This window comes from Protopterus annectens, chromosome 6.part1, assembly GCF_019279795.1.
Source record: "Protopterus annectens isolate FY-2018-M chromosome 6.part1, PAN1.0, whole genome shotgun sequence".
Classification (NCBI taxonomy): domain Eukaryota; kingdom Metazoa; phylum Chordata; order Ceratodontiformes; family Protopteridae; genus Protopterus; species Protopterus annectens.
The window spans coordinates 47,450,560-47,469,753 of record NC_056738.1 but is presented as its reverse complement, the minus strand read 5'-3'; the positions used below and the strand labels follow the sequence as shown (position 1 = coordinate 47,469,753).

Sequence of the window (19,194 nt, the reverse complement as noted above, 5' to 3'; positions counted from 1 at the left end):
ACTTACCAACTACAACTGCAAGCACAATTTCTGCCAGGAAAAGAAAACATTTTGGCAGACAAATTAAGCAGAAATTTGACAGACCCTCATGAGTGGAGACTACACCCACAAGTATTCTCAATGATAACTCAAAGGTGGGGACCGCCAGACATAGATCTGTTTGCCTCAACCAACAACTGCCAGCTACAAAAATTTGCACAAGGACTTACCACCCCCTGGCCTGGAAAGTGGATGCCCTATCATTCAGTTGGACAGCATTGTCAGTCTATGCCTTCCCACCTCTGCCTCTACTCTCCCAGGTATTACTGAAAACCAGATCAGCGAGACCACAGATTATCCTCATTGCCCCGGACTGGCCACGTCAACACTGATGCCCACTACTACGAAACTTGTTTGACAGCCCTCCATGGATCTTACCTCAGTTCCCTCTGCTGTTAACCCAACAGAACTCTCAGAAACTTCACAGTCAGCTAAGGACCATAAATCTAGCTGCATGGAAAATACCTTAAATTATCAAACAACACTTCTCTCAAAGGACGTCCAGGATGTCATTTTGGAGGCCAGGAGGCCCAGCACCAGAAAAACTTACTCAGACAAATGGAAAAGATTTTGTGTATGGAACCAGGCCAGAAGCCTAAATCCTGGTATCCCAAATATTCCGCACATACTCCAATATCTAACTGAGCTGCTACACAAAGACCTTTCCTTCTCATCCATAAAGATCCATGCTTCAGCCATTTCAGCTCAATATGATACGGTTCCACCCATTTTCTCTCATCCTTTGCTAAAGCAGTTTCTCAGAGGGGCAAAAAATATAAGACCCCCCCCCCCCCAGAAAACCACGTACTCCAACTTGGGATCTAAATTTTGTTCTGGAAAAGTTCACACTTCCTCCTTTCGAGCCAGCCTTTTCAGCAGAGCTTCAATACTTGTCATGGAAGACAGCCCTGCTTCTAGCTATCACCTCAGCACGCAGAGTCTCAGAACTGCAGGCCTTTATGGCAGTGGAACCTTTCATCATTTTCCATCAGGACAGAGTATCTTTATGCACCAACCCTTCTTTCATGCCAAAGGTAGTATCCAGTGTGGCTCTCAATCAGACCATACACTTGCCCACCTTTTATCCAAACCCACAGAATAAAGGAGAAAGACTCCTTCACTCTTTGGACATTCACAGACAGCTACGTTACTGTTTGGACAGGACAAAGGCCTTCAGAAAATCTGACCAACTCCTTGTATCCTATGCACCAGGCTCAGAAGGAAAGGCTATTTCAAAGCAGACCATCTCCAAATGGATAGCACATTGCATCCGCTTTTGCTACTCACACCACTGGAAAGTAGTGCCTGCTAGTATTAGGTCTCACTCTACCAGGGCTACAGCAACCTCAGCAGCCTTCCTCCGAGGAGTCCCAACCAAGGACATTCTGGAGGCAGCTACCTGGAGTTCAGTGCACACCTTCACCAAGCATTACCACCTTCCTCTGTACTCAAAAAACAGAGCTGGGTTTGACACTGCAGTTCTGCAGGGCATCTTAGCTGCACCTAACCCAGTTTAGCTCCTACCACCCAACCATAGCTTTGGGACTCTACCCAAGTGTGATGACTGCAGCAGCATAGCACGATGAACATAGTACAGATGTTCTTCATCTCACATTGCTGCAGTCCTAACACTTGGGTAGTCCGCTGTCCTCGGTCGGCCCGAATATCAAAGTATAAGGCTGACGTCGGTCAAGGCGCATTTGACTGACATCAGGACGTCAGGGTACAAATGCACATGACCGACGTCATATCCTCAGTCTTTTTTGCCGCATGGTCCGATGCAGAAGCAGCGTTGCAAGTGCCGTTCGGCGTTCTGAAATTTTTCGAATTCGGAGTTTCAGACTGAGTCAAAGTTGGCTAAGTACCCCGTTGGGGAATATTTTGTTTTTCTTGCCTCAGTGGTTTACCGGATGTCAGAAAAAGTGAATAACTGTATTTCTTGTGGGAAACAGATACCGCATAGAGATTATCATACTTTGTGTATTCCTTGTTTAGGGCCTGAGCACGACGTTGTTGGGTGTCGCTCTTGTGCTAGATTCAATAAGCGCACTATTAAGAGAAGGTTAGATTGTGCCAGGTTAGTCTTGAAGCGGTGCAATTATAAAATGCCGTCGGATGCTCCGGCCCGCTTCTTCAAGAAGCGCAAAGACAAAGCAGCTAAGCCTAGGCTAGAAGAGCGTCCGTGCGGACGCCGGTTCTTTAGAGGTGTCGGTGGAGCCGGTGGTTCCGCCGGAGGTTTCTCTGGAGTCCCAGGGAGAGACTTTGTTATTGCAGGATGTGGCCTCTCAGGAGGCAGGTCAGGCTGAAGGGGCTTCTCAGGTTACTGTACTCCCCTCCCTTCCTAGGGTGGTTAGGCCCTCTCCTTCTGTTTCCAAGGCTTCTCCCAGAGGCAGGCCAGGTTTAGCTTCAGTTGGTGTCACCCCTAGTTCTTCAGGATCTGTGCCCAAGAAGCATATGCTTAAAATGGCAGAAGATTTGATTACTTTGATTAGAGGTTCTTTGCCCCCTCCTGATAAGAGACCTAGGGTGGAACCTGAGCTAGGGAGTTTTGAGCAGGCTTCGGATATTTGAGTCTTCGGCTGAAGACTTGCAGGAGTATTCTCCTTATTCTGATTCTGATGTGGATGATTCTGCTCCTTCTGCTTCTCCTCCTGAGGATTTTTCTTTTTCAGAGACTCTTCATTCCATGAGGGAGCATTTTAAGTGGGAAGGTCAGGACTTCTCTGATTCCAGGAAAAGGCTTAGGGAATTTTTGTTTTTACCCCAGCATAGGCCTTTGGCTATACCTCCTGTTCTGGATGTTGTGGAAGATGTGTTTGCAGAGGCTTCTCTTAATCCTGATTCTTTGCCTCCTGCTCCTATTAAACCGGATAGGTATTACAGGGTGCCTGAAGCTCATAAGTATCTTTTTAAGAGTCCTAGGGCAGACCCAGAAACTGTTAGTCAGGGGCCTAAGGGTGTTAAGGCTTCTGTTGTCAAAAATCCGGTTCCTCCAGATAAAGAGGCCAGGGCTTTGGATAGATGGGGAAAGAAAGTTTATACTTCTTCCACCCTAGCTATGAGGGCTTTGAATTGCCAGTTTCACATGTTGAAATACCAAAACTATCTACTTTCTCAATTGAAGTCTAAGGTAGATGCTCTGGCGGAAGGTATTGAGTGTAAAGAGTTACAAGATTTAGTACATGTTTCTGAACAGGTGGGTAAGCATTCTTTGCAATGTGGTTTTGATGCTGTACAGGCCTCGTCTAGGGTGGCTGCCACTGGGTCAGTTCTTCAGGCACGCCTGGCTGAGGGATCAGAATTTATCTGACCATGTTAAGACAAGGATTTTAGATGCTCCTTTACAATCTGATGTGTTGTTTGGTTCTCCTGTTGAGGCAGTCTTAAAGAAAATGGAGGACAAGGCTAAGTCTATGCAGACTGTTAAAGATTTTTTGCAGGTTCAGCCTCCGAAGTTTAGTAGAAATTGGCCTACCAAGGGATGGACGTATCCTTCTTATTATTCCCAGTCTAGGGGTAGATCTAGACGTGGTAGGGGCAGAGCTCAGGGCTCTTTCAGGCCTAGAACAGGGAGTTCACCTGCACAGTCTTCGGTGAGGGCAGGGGTCAGTCCTTTCGTAAACAGACCCAATGACCTACCTTTTCAGCTGCCAGAGCCTTCTCGTCTGGCAGCACCTTTGGGAGGAAGGTTGGCACTTTTCAAGGAAAATTGGAGTTTAATTACCCAAGACAGATGGGTATTGGATATCATACACCACGGTTACAGGTTTTATTTCCATACCTTGCCTCCTTTCAAAGGCATGCCAGACGTTCCTCCTCAGCAAAGAATAGAGGCTCACAAACAAATTTCTCTGTTACTTCAAATAGGGGCCATACAGCCGGTCCCTATGCCAGAAGTGGGCCTAGGATTTTATTCTCGCCTGTTCCTAGTACCAAAGAAAGGGAACACGTGGAGACCAATTTTGGATTTATCTATCCTCAACACTTATCTGGACATTCCCAAGTTCAAAATGTTGACGTTACAACAGCTTTTACCTCTGCTGGGCAAAGATCATTGGATGGTAACTTTGGATCTCAAGGAGGCTTACCTTCATGTTCCTATCAGACTGAGTTGCAGGAAGTATCTGCGTTTTGGCTGGGACTTCTCATTATCAGTTCTCTGCATTGCCCTTTGGCTTATCTACTGCCCAGAGTGTTCACGAAAGTTCTGGCTCCAGTGATAGCTTTCCTCAGGCTAAAAGGAATACAGATCTATCCTTATTTGGACGATTGCCTGATTTTGGCTCAAGGAAGGGACGAACTTCTTCATCATTTGGAATATGTGATAGCAGTGCTAAGATGCCTGGGGTATTCTGTGAACGAAATAAAGTCCAGTCTAGTACCCTCTCAGGACATGTGCTTTCTGGGTGTAAGACTGAATACAGCATCCCAGATGGCCTTTTTGACCCCGGACAAACAAAAGAATCTTTCCCTTTACTTTCATCAATTGTCTCATCAGTCCAGGCTGACTGCAAGGACAGTCCTTCAAGCCTTGGGGTTCATGGCATCTTGTATTCTGGTGCTTCCCAATGCCAAACTGCATATGAGGAAGCTACAATGGTATCTCAAGAATGTATGGACACAGCACTGCCAGGATCTGGACACTGTCATTCAAATAATACCTTGCATTCAAAAGGAATTGTTATGGTGGGCTCAGGAATGTCACCTAAACAAGGGACTCTCTGTGACCCGGCCAGAGGTGAGTCAGATTCTAACGACAGATGCCTCAGACAAAGCTTGGGGAGCTCATCTGAATGGAAAGTGGATACAAGACAAGTGGCCTGCCAGACTACAACATCTACATATCAACTTGAAGGAGATGTTAGCAGTCCAGTTTGCATTAATAGCTTTCAAGGATTTACTTCTTCCAGGGCAGGTGTTGATTCTAACAGACAACACAACTGTCATGTGGTACATCAACAAGCAAGGGGGAACACATTCTTATCCTCTATGCAGGCAAGCAATGATTTTGTGGGAGACTGCTCTCAGTTTACAGCTAAATCTTCAGGCAAGGTTTCTGCCGGGAGCACAGAACTCTTTAGCAGATGTATTGAGCAGACGAATTATGGATCCCCACGAGTGGAAATTGGATCCTCATGTATTTCAGAAATTGACAGTGTCATGGGGAACTCCAGACATAGATCTGTTCGCTTCTCCACTAAACCACCAGCTGCCAAAGTTTTGCACGAAAAGGTTTCATCCCACAGCTTGGAAAGTGGATGCTCTTTCTTTCAATTGGAGCAATCTTCATGTGTATGCCTTTCCACCTCTGCCTCTCCTCCCAAAGGTACTACTAAAGGCCAGACAGGACAAGCCAAGGATGATTTTGATAGCTCCAGATTGGCCTCGACAGCTTTGGTACCCATTACTGAGAAGTCTGGTACGGGAGCCTCCATGGCCTTTGCCTTGATTCCACACCTGTTGTCTCAGGAGGACAGTCATTTGCTCAATGTCAAGCTTCACTCTCTTCACCTAACAGCCTGGCATATTCTGTTTTGAACCATAGTGGGTCTCAACTTCCACAGCAAGTTTTGAATGTTATTTTGGAAGCTAGAAGGCCTAGTACAAGGAAAGTGTACGCAGATAAATGGAAGAGATTTTTATTTTGGAGTGCAGCAAAGGATTTTGATGTTTCTGAGCCTAATTTAAGTGTGGCTCTTCAATATCTTACTGAGTTACTGGACAAAGGTTTGTCCTTCTCTTCTATTAAGGTTCATGCTGCAGCAATTTCAGCTCACTATGATTGTGACCCACCATTGTTTTCTCATCCTTTGTTCAAGCAATTTCTTAGAGGGGCAAAGAATATAAGACCCCCACGTAGAGCTCCTACTCCTGCTTGGGATCTCAATTTTGTGTTGGAGAAACTCACTCTACAACCTTTTGAGCCTGCAGCTACTACCGAGTTGAAATATTTATCTTGGAAGACTGCTTTTTTGTTAGCCATTACCTCTGCAAGAAGGGTTTCTGAATTGCAGGCCCTTATGGCGGTTGAGCCTTTCTTAATTTTCCGTAAGGATAGGGTATCTTTACGTACTAATCCTTCCTTTATGCCTAAAGTGGTTTCTAGTGTGGCTTTAAATCAAACTATTCATTTGCCTACTTTTTATGCAAATCCCCAAAATAAAGGGGAAAAGATTTTGCACACTTTAGATGTACACAGGCAGTTGCGATATTATTTGGACAGAACTAAAGGGTTCAGGCAGTCTCAGCAGTTATTTGTTTCTTTTGCTTTGAGTTCTCAGGGCAAGCCTGTGTCAAAACAAACTATTTCTAAGTGGATTGGGTTTTGCATTGCTTTCTGTTATTCCCATCATGGCAAGGAGATTCCAGCTGGGATTAGGCCTCATTCCACTAGGGCTACTGCCACTTCGACAGCTTTTTTAAGGGGGGTGGCGACTAAAGATATTTTGGAGGCAGCTACTTGGAGTTCAGTGCATACTTTCTCTAGGCATTATCACCTTCCACTTTATTCTAAATCTAGGGCTGGTTTTGCCACTGCTATTTTGCAGGGCATTTTGGCAGCTCCTGCTTCTTTATAGTTTTGCCATCCTCCCTTACCTCTGCTTTGGGATTCTACCCAAGTGTTAGGACTGCAGCAATGTGAGATGAAGAACATAGTACAATTTTGTACCTACCATAAATGTAGATGTTCGAGGATCCACATTGCTGCAGTCCAATTTACCCTCCCTCCTTCCCCTCTGTAGTTAGAGGCGGTTGTGTGGGTTGGGTTGTCAGTATGGTGTATATTGTATATATTGTGCATATTATTAGTGCAAGGGTGGTGGGTTGGTTGTTTGCTGTCTTTTGGTTTTGACCTTTCTTTTTAGGGTCTTCTGACATCTGGGGCAAGAAAAGACTGAGGATATGACGTCGGTCATGCGCATTTGTACCCTGACGTCCTGATGTCAGTCAAATGCGCCTTGACCAACGTCAGCCTTATACTTTGATATTCGGGCCGACCGAGGACAGCGGACTACCCAAGTGTTAGGACTGCAGCAATGTGGATCCTCGAACATCTACATTTATGGTAGGTACAAAACTGTACTTTTTGTACCTACCATAAATGTAGATGTTAGAGTGGTTATGCTGCTGCAGTCCAGGTTACCCTCCCTCCATCCCCTCTTTCTAACAAGGCCTTTTCTTATACCTCCATTTTCTAACAAGGCCTTTTCTTATACCTCCATGTACTTCAACCTTTGGGATGCATGTCTATATGGTGTATTTGCTTACAACTAGTACCATTGTTTTGCACTAAGGTATGTTTTGCAAGCTTCTTATTTTGCCTTCTTAGTTTGGGGGCACCTGACATCTGTGGCAAGAAAAACTGAAGAAAATGGCGTCGGCTGCCTCTTTTATACCCCTGCCGCACTGACGTCAGGGAAGAAGCGACAGCAACCCACGCCGGACCAAGGCTTTGGAATTCAGGCCGACTGCGGGACCGCCTGACGGCAGATAACCCCAAGTGTGATGACTGCAGAAGCATAACCACTCGAACATCTACATTTATGGTAGGTACAAAACTGTACTTTCTGCAGGGCCTTATAGCCGCTCCTAATGCTATTCAGTTCCATCCTGCCATCCATAGCTTTGGGATTCTACCCAAATGTAATGACTGCAACAGTGAAACACGAAGAACATAGTACAGTTGTGTACACTTACCATAAATGTAGATGTTCGAGTGTATTCACTGTTGCAGTCCAGGTTACCCACCCGCCATCCCCCTTTTCTATAACTTTTCTTTCCTTCACTATATACTAAAGCCTTTATGGTGTATTTGGTTGTAGATGAAGGTAAAGTTTATGTTGCTAAAAGTGCATTTTCATATATTTCTGTTTTTATATATATATATATATATATATATATATATATATATATATGTATATATATATATATCTGTGTGTGTGTATATATATATATATATATATATATATATATATATCTATATGTGTGTGTATATATATATATATATGTGTGTGTGTGTGTGTATATATATATATATATATGTGTGTGTGTGTGTATATATATATATATATATATATATACACATATACACACACACATATATATATATATATATATGTATATACATATATATATACATATATATATATATATATATATATATATATATATATATATATATATATATATATATATATTGTTCCCCAATTGGGGGGGCACCTGAAATCTGGGGCAAGAAAAACTAAATAAAATGGCGTCGGCTGCATGGTTTATACCCCTGACGACCTGACGTCATGGAAGAGGAGACAGCAACTGACGCAGGACCCAAGACTTTGTTATTCAGGCCGACTGAGGGCAACCTGCCTGCAAATTACCCAAATGTAATGAATGCAACAGTGAATACACGCAAACATCTACATTTATGGTAAGTGTACACGACTGTACTTTTCTATGGACCGTAGGCCTAATGGCAGCCACCGTCCCCATGCTTCCACTAGCCAGGATGCATATGAGAAAGCTTCAATGGTACCTAATAAAAAATGTGTGTTCACAACACGAACAATCTCTGGTACAAAACATCAACCTCCTGCCATGTCTGAAAGTAGAAATGAGCTTGTGGAGTCATCAGGTCCAACTCAATCCAGGGCTGCCTCTCCAACCCTCAATCCCAACTCAGGTCGTGCATACAGATGCATCAGACTCAGGGTGGGTGGTTCACAATGACATCCTACAGGGTCCAAGCTTCTTGGCCCCCCTCGCTAAGGGCCAAACACATCAATGTCAGAGAGATGACTGCTGTTCTCCTGGCTCTCAAAACCTTCATACCATGTCTTCGTTCAGGAGCTCTTTTAATAGTTACAGAGAACACCACAGTCATGTGGTACCTTAATAAGCAAGGAGGAACAAAGGCATACCATCTGTGCAGACTGTCTCTGCTAATTTGGGAACTAGCCTCCCTCCACAAGATGTCCCTGCAGACATCTTACATCCCCTCGCAGGACAAGCAAGCAAGCATACCTCAGCAGAACAGCCTCTCCACAGCACGAATGGATGCTGGACAGGGCTGTTTTCTTAGACATTGTTCACCGGTGAGACACTCTACAAATAGACTTGTTTGCGTCCCCCCAGAACAGACAGCTGAAGACCTTCTGCACCAAGACGTACTCCTTCCTAGCATGGAGAGTATAGACGCCTTCAGCATTTCATGGAAGGGGAAGTTTCTCTATGCCTTCTCCCCCTTCCCACTCATTCCGAAAGTCCTCCTGAAAATCAGGAGAGACAAACCAAAAATCTTGTTGTTGACCCCCTGCTGGCCAAGGGAACACTGGTCCCCCTGTCTTCTGAACTTCACCAAGGGCAATTACCACAAGTTACTCCACAAGGTGGACCTCCTGTCACAGCAAATGGGAACCCTCATACACTTACAATTACAAATGCTGTCTCTGACTTTGTGGGCGATAAACTCTTAATCCCTTTCAGACACCACTACTCAGAGGATGTGCTATCAATCCTGAGAGAGGCCAGGAAACCAACTACTAGAAAGTCATACCTTGCTAAATGGCAGAGGTTTTCAAAATGGTGTCTGGACATGAACAGAGTCCCATGCAAAGCAGACCCCCCCCCCCCCTCCAGTTCTTGCTTACCTGTGTCATCTGGTGAAAGGTAGACTGTCTTTTTCTTACATAACAGTATACCTTTCAGCTCATTCAGCCTGCCTACCACTGGATCCTCCACTTTTAACTAGATTAGATGTGAAGCTATTCCTCAAATGAGTTTTACACATCAGACCCATCCCACCACCCTGGGGACCTCAATTTCATACTGGATAAGTTAATCCAGCACCCCTTTGAACCTGCTGGCACAGCTACTTTAAAAATTTGCACCTGAAAAACTGTCCTAGTAGCCATCACTTCAGCTAGAAGGGTCTCAGAATTACAGGCTTTAATGGCAGGCCCTCCTTTTACTACCTTCCACAAGGACAAGGGTCACCCTTAGAACATACCCTTCCGCCATGCCAAAGGTGGTCAACGATTTATCTCTGAATCAATCCAGTCACCTTCCCACTTTCTCTCCCTCTCCTACCAGTCAGGGAGAGAGGATTCTGCACTCCCTGGATGTCCACAGACAACTAAGATTTTACTTGCACAAAACCAGACCCATCAGAAAGTCATCCCAACCGTTTGTCTCCTTCCATCCCAGAGCCCTGGGCAAGGCAGTCTCCAAACAGGGTTTACATTAGATAGTCGAAGTTCCATAACTCCGAACAGCTAGTGGTCAAACCATTAAGTTTGAAGTTACAGAACTTCGACTATGCAAAAAAAAAAAAAAAAAAAAAAAAAACAACGTACAACACAATAACTTGTAAGCAGGGGGCCAGGCGCCCCTGCACCCCCCACACTCCCTGCTACTTAAATTATACCAACTCCAAGATCACACCACATTGAAGTGAAGTGAACAGAAACCTCCACTTATGGAGATTTCCATTCAAATGCTCAAACTTTTATAAATTCAAACGTATGGTCTCGACATGAATGAAACCCTCCAAACAAACTATTGCATGCTGGATTAGGAAAACCATCAGCTTCTGTTACTCTGTCCATGGGAAAGATCTCCCATCAGGGGTAAAAGCTCATTCCACTAGAGCCATGGCAGCTTCTAAAGCCTTTATCAAAGGCATGGACACTAATTCCATTTTGGAAGCAGCTACTTGGTCCACCATCCATACCTTCACCAAACACTACAAGTTAGACAATATCTCCAGGGCATGAGCAGGATTCACCAGAGCAATCCTGCAAGGCTTTGTGGAGTCAGCCTCTTCTAGCTCCACCCATCCTTCCAACTAAGCTGTGGTACTCGCCCACATCAGAATACTGTAACATAGAAATAGAAGGACATAGAATAGTTGTGTAAAATCTTACCATAACCATAGATGTCCTTCTCTTCCATGTTGCAGTATTGCTTCCCACATACCTACCCCTCTACAACTTTACCCTTAGGCTCCCCAACTTTTACAAGCACCTGGGTCCTCAGACCAAAAACTGTCCACCATACTTGGACTGTCCACTTTGGCATCTTCTCCTGCTGGGTCTTTGCTCTTTCTGCTCACCTTCAAGTTCCAAAGTTTTGTGCATGTGGATATCACATTTAAGGGCAACTGGTTTATGACCCTACGTGTGATGTCCCATGCAGCTGCAGCAGCCAAGCTGAAGCTTTTGTATAGTAGCTGACGTACGGTTCGCCTGAGGTGGAAATCCCACACCAGAATACTGCAACATGGAAGAGAAGGACATCTGTGGTTTTGGTAAGATTTTACACATCTATGCTGCGGTGGTTGTGCTGCGTTAGCGTTGTCACCTCACAGTAAGACGTCCTGTTCAATTCTCAACTGAAGCGTCTTTCTGGGAGACATGCGTGAATGGGCGTACCTTCGTTGAAGGTTGTACGTTAGGGCTGGCAACTCAGTACGTAAAATCTACTGCCAATCATTAGCGGACCGGAGTTCCGCTGTGGCGACCCCTAACCGGGAAAAGCCGAAAGATACAACAACAACATTCATTATGGTAAGTTTACTTACACAACTGTACTTTCCCTTTGGAACTGACTTGTAGACCTTAATGGTCATTAACTGGTAAATGTTCTCTTTTATGATATTTGCAGTATCCAGAAAACTTTGCAACGTCCAGTGTTTTAATGATGACCGTCTTGGCTCTATAAGACCCTTTCCTGCCTCACAAAAAGTATGCTGTCATTACTGTTGATCAACACCTGTTATTTGTCCATACTGACCAAGTAGTGAGTAAAACACTAGTAACTTAAATATGCCTATAAATATTCAGTATTTTTACATTTGAAGCAAGAAAAAACTGTAGTTATTACTTTGCTCATTTTTAAACTAGAATATTGACTGCCAAGTACTTCTCACAACTCCTCCTGTAATGCTTTATAAAGTATATTATTTACTTACTCCGGTTAGTATTGCATAACATCACTGTCTCACATATTAAGCAATGTTGACTAGTTACCATTAATTGCTAGAGTAACTCTCTAGATTAACTCACATGGTTTTAAACTACTGTACAAGAAGTGCCATCCACTCCTTGCTTTTAAGTTACTCACCAAGTTTCTGCATACTTCGTCAGATCAACTAATGATAGATACTGTTAACAGATAACCCCTCATCAAAAATTCACTTGGGAAAATCCTATTCTAAGGTCAGCCCAGTGTCATGGAAATCACTGTCTTACTATTTAAAAGCTCAGTCTGGATACTAAATTCAGGAAACAAAACATTAATAGCTTACCTTAAAATAATACATTTGTACTTCTTTCTGTGATGTAGGTTAGCACCCACTATCTTTCTGCTAAAATTTCTATCCTTTTTATTTAGTTTACGTGGAACAACCTTGAAACACTGTTGTAGCAGTAGTATTGCAGAGAAACCTGCAGTGAAGTTTTGTTGTTACATGTATATTTGGAGTTGTAAATGTACTTTTTAAATGCTTTGCACTGTGTTAACGTGTATTGTATTGGTCAAAAATTGACCAGTTCACTTTCACAGTTAAAAATGTAAATGAATTAACTAACTGGTTACTTAATTAATTCTTCTTTGAACTGGTGGCAAGTTCACTTTTGCTCTTTGGTCTTTTCTAGAGTGAAGGCTTTGTCAACCATTTGGAGCTACCTGCAGCCTTAATTTTATGGCAGAGATGAAATGCGGACATTGTTTTTTTTTTTTTTTTTTTGTCATTCAAACTGATGGAAGAGCACTAGCTTGCACATTTGATCTTCAGAGTGGCTGTGTACCCTTATCACACTTTCATGTTTCTTCTCGGATTAATTTGTTGATTCTCAGGTCTAGCTACGTAATTTTAACTGACTACGGATTATCTGTAAGATGTTGAAAAGAATGTTTACCTTTCAAAAAAGTGTGATATTCCTGCTTGAAACTAGTTATATAGACCTTTGTATTCATTTTTATTTGGAATTGTGCTCTTATGCTGTGAGTTTGAAATGCATACTTGCTTAATGTTTCGTGTATGTAACACTGTGCCTGTTATTTTTTTTTGGTTTGTATAGAAATGAAAACGTCTTTTTTTTATATTTTTAAGTGAGTCAGAAACGTATCTACCTAAGGAAGTTAAATCTCCGTTGTTTAGAATAAAGAGGGAAGGGATTCGAGAAGACCAAGGACTTCACACACTTGACAGGTTGGATTTTTTTCCCCCGATAGGACTGTTCTATATTATTCAAAACATTGTCCCTTGATGTTGTGTTTTCCTGGAGTACTGCTGTAATCAATTTTGTACTTGTGGGGACTGAATATTAGGCTGTTAAGTTGATGAGGGTAATGGGGTATGCGTGTGCTTGACTTTTGGGAGCTTGATCCATTTGCAATGAGTGTATCACATCTTACATAAGTTAGATAATTTTGAGCATAAATACGTTAAACAAATGAATTCAGCATGTTTGATGTCACACAGTTGTTCAGGGTAGTGACTGTCTCATGTGAGCAGCAGAGGTATTCCCAGAAGTTTATCCTGAGTACTGTCTAGCATTGTATGTTGTTACCATTATGGGAAAAAATATTCTCCACCTTTATCAAACTCTGTTAATATTACTGCTGTTTTTTTTCCCCTGTGAAATTCAAAGCAATGTTTCCTTATACTGCAGATGGACGTTCAGATACAAATTTTATGAAAATGAGCAGCAATAAATCCTAAAACACAAGCTTTTGTTAACTTTTGCTTGATGCTTTAGCAAGTGTTAATTTACTTCCAAACAAACTTACTTTATATTCATTCATAAAGCAGTTAAAATCACATGACCTTATATCACTTCATCAAAATAGGCTTAATGCTAACATTGTCATTCAGTCCTGGATAGTCGTTGGCACTAAAATTACATATCCACCTATATTGTGTCTTCATTATATCCTCTTATATTTAAACTTAAAATATGAAAAACAGTAAATTCAAAATGATATAAAATTCCTTTTGCTTCAGTATGCTTATATAAAGCATTTGTGTTAATGTTCCTTTTTATTTGACTTGGGTCACTAATTCATTGTTTTAATATTTTGTTTGTTTTACTTAGACTGTTTCGTCTTACATGACACCATATATATTAGATTTTGTGGAGCACATGTTGCTGAGCATTTTAAGTTAAACAATTTTTGTAAGTGGATGCAGAATGGAATTCTTCCTATAAATATATGTACATTTCGGACAATTCCAACAAGGTAGAGTACCATGTTTTATGTCTTATCATACACTTGTTTTCTGTTTGTCCTTTATAGCATAATGTCTGCTTCGAGTTCTTTGATCTCTTATGGGAGAAGCTCTCTTCTTCTGATGCAGTATTTTTAACACTGTTTTAAGCTTGTAAAATATCCAACTATTTTTATAACATCTCTAGTTGTATGATATAATCTATTTTCTTTTCTTTTTATTTCTGTTCTTATTTTCTGACAATTTTTTTTCTGAATAATAAACTTATTTCATGATGGGTCTATATCATATGAGCGAATTGCACAAATTGCGAAAGCTGATAATATCGCACGTACTGGACCTCGAAGTGCTTTTTCTGAGATCACAGTACAGTGAAGAATGGGATATTTGCCATTTCCCCAGTGTAGTGCGATCTCTGAGTTGGAATATATATTTAGTGGGGGGGGGGGCACAGCCTCCCACAATAGAAAGTTCGAGGTCTGGTATGTTCGATATTATGAGCGTTCGCAATTTGTGCGATTCACTCATATGATATAGACCCTTTCCTGTTTTCTTCTTGAAATATTCCTTTGTATACATCTTTAAATTGAACTACGGTGGTGGTGCTGCGGTAGCATTGTCGCCTCACAGTAAGACGTTGTCCTGTTCGATTCTCAGCTAGAGCGTCGTCTTTGTGGAGACATGCGTGAATGGGCGTACCTTCGTTGAAGGTTGTGCATCAGGGCCGGCAACACGGCATGTAAAAATCTACTGCCAATCATTAGCGGACTGGAGTCCGCTGTGTCGACCCCTAACCGGGAAAAAGTCGAAAGACACAGTATACATCTTTTAATTCTTTGTCAGTATATACCCCTCTCCTAATTCATCTACACGCAGTGCTAATTTCATTCTGCCTTAGCGTCTTCAGTGTTTAATCTTGATACGATATAATTGGCCCTTAGTGCATACCAGTTTAGTCTAGATATGTATTTCTTCAAGTTGGTTTTCTTACATACTGTAGCTCCGATTTTACCATCTAAATTTTTATATATTAGTGTATCTAAGAAATTGTATTCTTAGGGAAATCTGTGTTATGCAATGTAATTAACTTTTAATGGGGTATTCATCATGCAGTTATTCAAAACTAGCTCTCAGTGGCGAGAAACAAGTATAAAGTATGAAATAGTTTGAAAGTATGGAAAGTGAATAGTTGTATCATAGCTGCCTCCCCAGCAGCCTTAGTACTTCAGTGTACTAAATATAACACTGCAAAATTTAGTTTATGTAAGGGTATCCAGCAAGCAAGTTATTTTTCTCTTCTGGAATATGGGAATAGAGGTAAAATGTCAGATAATATGTGTAAGTGGGTCCCACGGGCTCTTAATTTGTGCCTTCCTTAGCTAGGGTAACCTTAAGTTTAGGGTAGGTAATTACTTGTGGGTGCAGCCATTAATTTGGGACAGACATTCCTATTTGGTGGAGTAGATTTACTTTTTTGAAAGTGTATATAGTTTTTTTGGGGTCTATATTAGAACATCGAAGTTTCAAAACTTCAAATGTTCTAATATCGAACCCTATTCAGTGTAAGCTGAAAACATTGAACATACAGGACAGTGAATTTTTTCCTAGGGAAAAAAAAATTGCTGTTCCAAAACACATACAGACAGGACAAGCACACCAAACAAACAGCAATCCACACACACACCTAAAGTCTTACACCTAACCTTACACTAAACTATACACACCACTAACTATCCACTTACCTTATCCCTAACCCTAAGGTCCATCACTATCGGACACTCACCTCACCCGCACCCTAATCCTAACTCACCTAACCTGCCCTAACCCTCAAGTCCACACAATCGCACACATACCTAACCCGCGCCCTAACCCTAACCCGCCCTAACCGTCACGTCCACACAATCACACACATAACTAACCAGCACCCTAACCCTAACTAACCTAACCTGCACTCAATCTCACACTTACCTGAACCCGACCCTTAACTTTCCACCACAGCACTGAAAATACTGAAGCAACAGAAACGGACAACCAAATTCTTTCCCTAGGAAAAAATTCAGTTTTCTGTTGCTTCGATATTTTCAACTTTCGCTGAATAGGGTTCAATATTAGAACATTCGAAGTTTTGAAACTTCAGTGTTCTAATATAGACCCTTTTTTTGTGTTTGTTTTGAGTTAACTGGAGATTTTTCAAAAATGTATCTAGTTTTTTTTCTTTGATTTTTTTTCTTCAGTGTTTTTATTGAATTGAAATTTGTAGGGAAATGAGCCAAGTTCAAACAGAGATTGAAGAAGTAAGAGTTGACCCAGTAGTCAAGAACATAGGAACACACACAGACAATAATCTAGCCTTTGACCTTCAAATGTCTACAGCAGTGAGGAAATCATTTTGTGTTGTGCAAATTATAAACAAAGGTATGACATCTAGGTCTAAGGAAGTCATTATTCACTGTATTTGGCATTCATTAAATCTGTCATTGAGTACAGTGCCCACTTTGGTGTGTAGGGACCTAACCAGGCATCTCCAACAACTGGAATGTCCACAGAGGTTCCTCACTAAAAGAATTCAGGAAGTAAAGTAACATGTTCTATGCAGACCACCTCAGGACTCTCTCCCTGTCTTCTGTCTCCTACAGGCTGTTGAAGGGAGATCTCTACCTGGCATACAAGACATTGTCAGACCCCACTCTGATGGAGCTCTTGCATATCCACAAAACAAACAGCACCAGAATTACCTGTTTTAAAGACTTGAACCTGGCCTGTGATACAAGTAGGACCTGTTAGCGAGATAGCTGTGTATCCCAAAGACTACCCCTTCTTTGGATCAGGCTCCCCATCCGTGTGAAGCAGAGCTCTTTCCTAATCCATTTCAAGTGTAACTTAATCAGTTGGATGGGGAACAGGAAATTCATCCCTGGTTTGGCACCTGTCTCTCTAATGGACACTGGCATCTTTTAAATGGTTCATCTCCCAGGCCCCTGGTTGTAAATGTTTCACCTTCCAAGCCCCTGCTTATACTTAACAAGGGTACCAGAACTTGTAAGATGTTTGGTATGCATGGCTAGGCTTAAAAAGGCCCTTGTGGTCATTAGCCTAATAAACACCTATGAACCTATGAGAAGAAGCAACTACATAGAAGTTTAGCATCACATGTCACTGTTTAGTATCTACATGTAAACTGCAAGACAGAGCTATCTGTTCAAAAGAGCTGGCATTTGTAATATGTGGGAGTAACAGGTTTTTATCAGAATAGCTGCTTTGTCAATTTTAACATGGGAAGTAAATGACTGTACAGGTACAGAGCAAACACAAAAGACAATTATATCGAGAAGTAGGGTGCAGATAGCAATGATGCAGAAGGCACATTTGCATAGAAATGATCATATGAGTTTGACAAAGGATTTCAGGGTGGACATTCAGCAGAATATCAGGGAAAGCGGGGTAACTATACTAATTGATATAGGCATGACAGTAGTGATAGAAGAGGGGGGAAATGGTTTATTGTAGTAAAGGATTCTTACCAGAGGATGATTAATTTGTATTGTATTTGTAAAATACCTGTAGTAATAAAGATGCAGTCATACTAGCAGAAAGCGTTGGTCTTGACAAAACTGTGACAGTAAAGTTTTAAAAACTGGAGACTGCAGAGTGTTCTTGGATCATGATTATCCACTGTATACTGGGAAGAAGAAAAGCAAATTTGTCCTCCTGATACATTCTTACTATTGTAAGTAAAGTTCCAGCCCTCAGCTATAGAATAATTATTCCCCGCTAAAAGCTGGTTATTTCTTCCAAAGTTTTCTTAAGCTCCATAATAGCAGTTTTTGATGGAATATATATACACATATTAAATATATATATATATATATATATATATATATATATATATATATATATATATATATGCCAGCATAGTCCTCCTCCCTTACCAGATAATATGGCTAGAGTAGCTATTACGATAAGTTGTTCCCACCTATTATACATGAACGTTTCGTTTTTTCACTGTGTATTTCCAACCTTTGTCTTACATGCACACACTAAAGTTTCACAACCAAAACAATCAGGATTCTGATGAAGTTCCAGTAAGAAATGAAAGCACTTAATACAGCGGATATAAAAAGTGTACACACCCCTGTTAAAATGCCAAGTTTTTGTGATATAAAAAAATGAGACCACAATAAATTATTTCAAAACATTTCCCACCTTTAATGCGACCTATAACCTGTACAATTCAGTTGAAAAACAAACAAATGTGTTAGGGGAAAAATTATAAAAAAATTTACAATAAGCTGGTTGCATAAGTGTGCACACCCTTAAACTAATATTTTGTTGAAGCACCTTTTGATTTAATTACAGTATTCAGTCTTCCTGGGTACACACCTGCCATCAATTAGAGACTCTGCTTAATCCTAGATAAAGTTCAGTTGTCCTAGTAGTATTTTCTTGACATTTACTCAGTTGCCTGCTACAGCAAAAGCCATGGTTCGCAGACAACTTACAAAGCATCAAAGGGATCTCATTGTTGAAAAGTATCAGTCAGGAGAAGGGTACAAAAATATTTCCACCGCATTGGATATACCATGGAACACAGTGAAGACAGCCATCAAAAAGTGGAGAAAATATGGGACAACAGTGATGTTGCAAAGAACTGGACGTCCCTCCAAAATTGATGAAAAGACAAGACAAAAGCTGATCAGGGAGGCTGCCAAGAAACCTACAGCAACACTGAAGGAGCTGCACGAATTTCTGGCAAGTACTGGTTGTGTACTACATGTGACAGCAATCTCCCATATTCTCCATATATCTGGACTATGGGGTAGGGTTGCAAGACGGAAGCCTTTTCTTACACAGAAAAACACCCAGGCCCAGCTAAAACTTGCAAAACAATACAGCAAGTCTCCCAAAAGCATGTGGGAAAATGTGTTATG

General features: G+C 41.5%; 1 protein-coding gene across 1 annotated transcript in view; it reads left to right on the top strand.

Moving 5' to 3' along the window:
• Positions 1–19,194, top strand: part of GTF3C2 (general transcription factor IIIC subunit 2) — a 2,978,836-nt gene that overhangs the window by 1,171,698 nt on the left and 1,787,944 nt on the right. Inside the window, exon 7 of the mRNA XM_044075341.1 lies at positions 13,148–13,246. Coding sequence (XP_043931276.1) covers positions 13,148–13,246 — 99 coding nt within the window. The remainder of the gene's footprint in view (positions 1–13,147; positions 13,247–19,194) is intronic.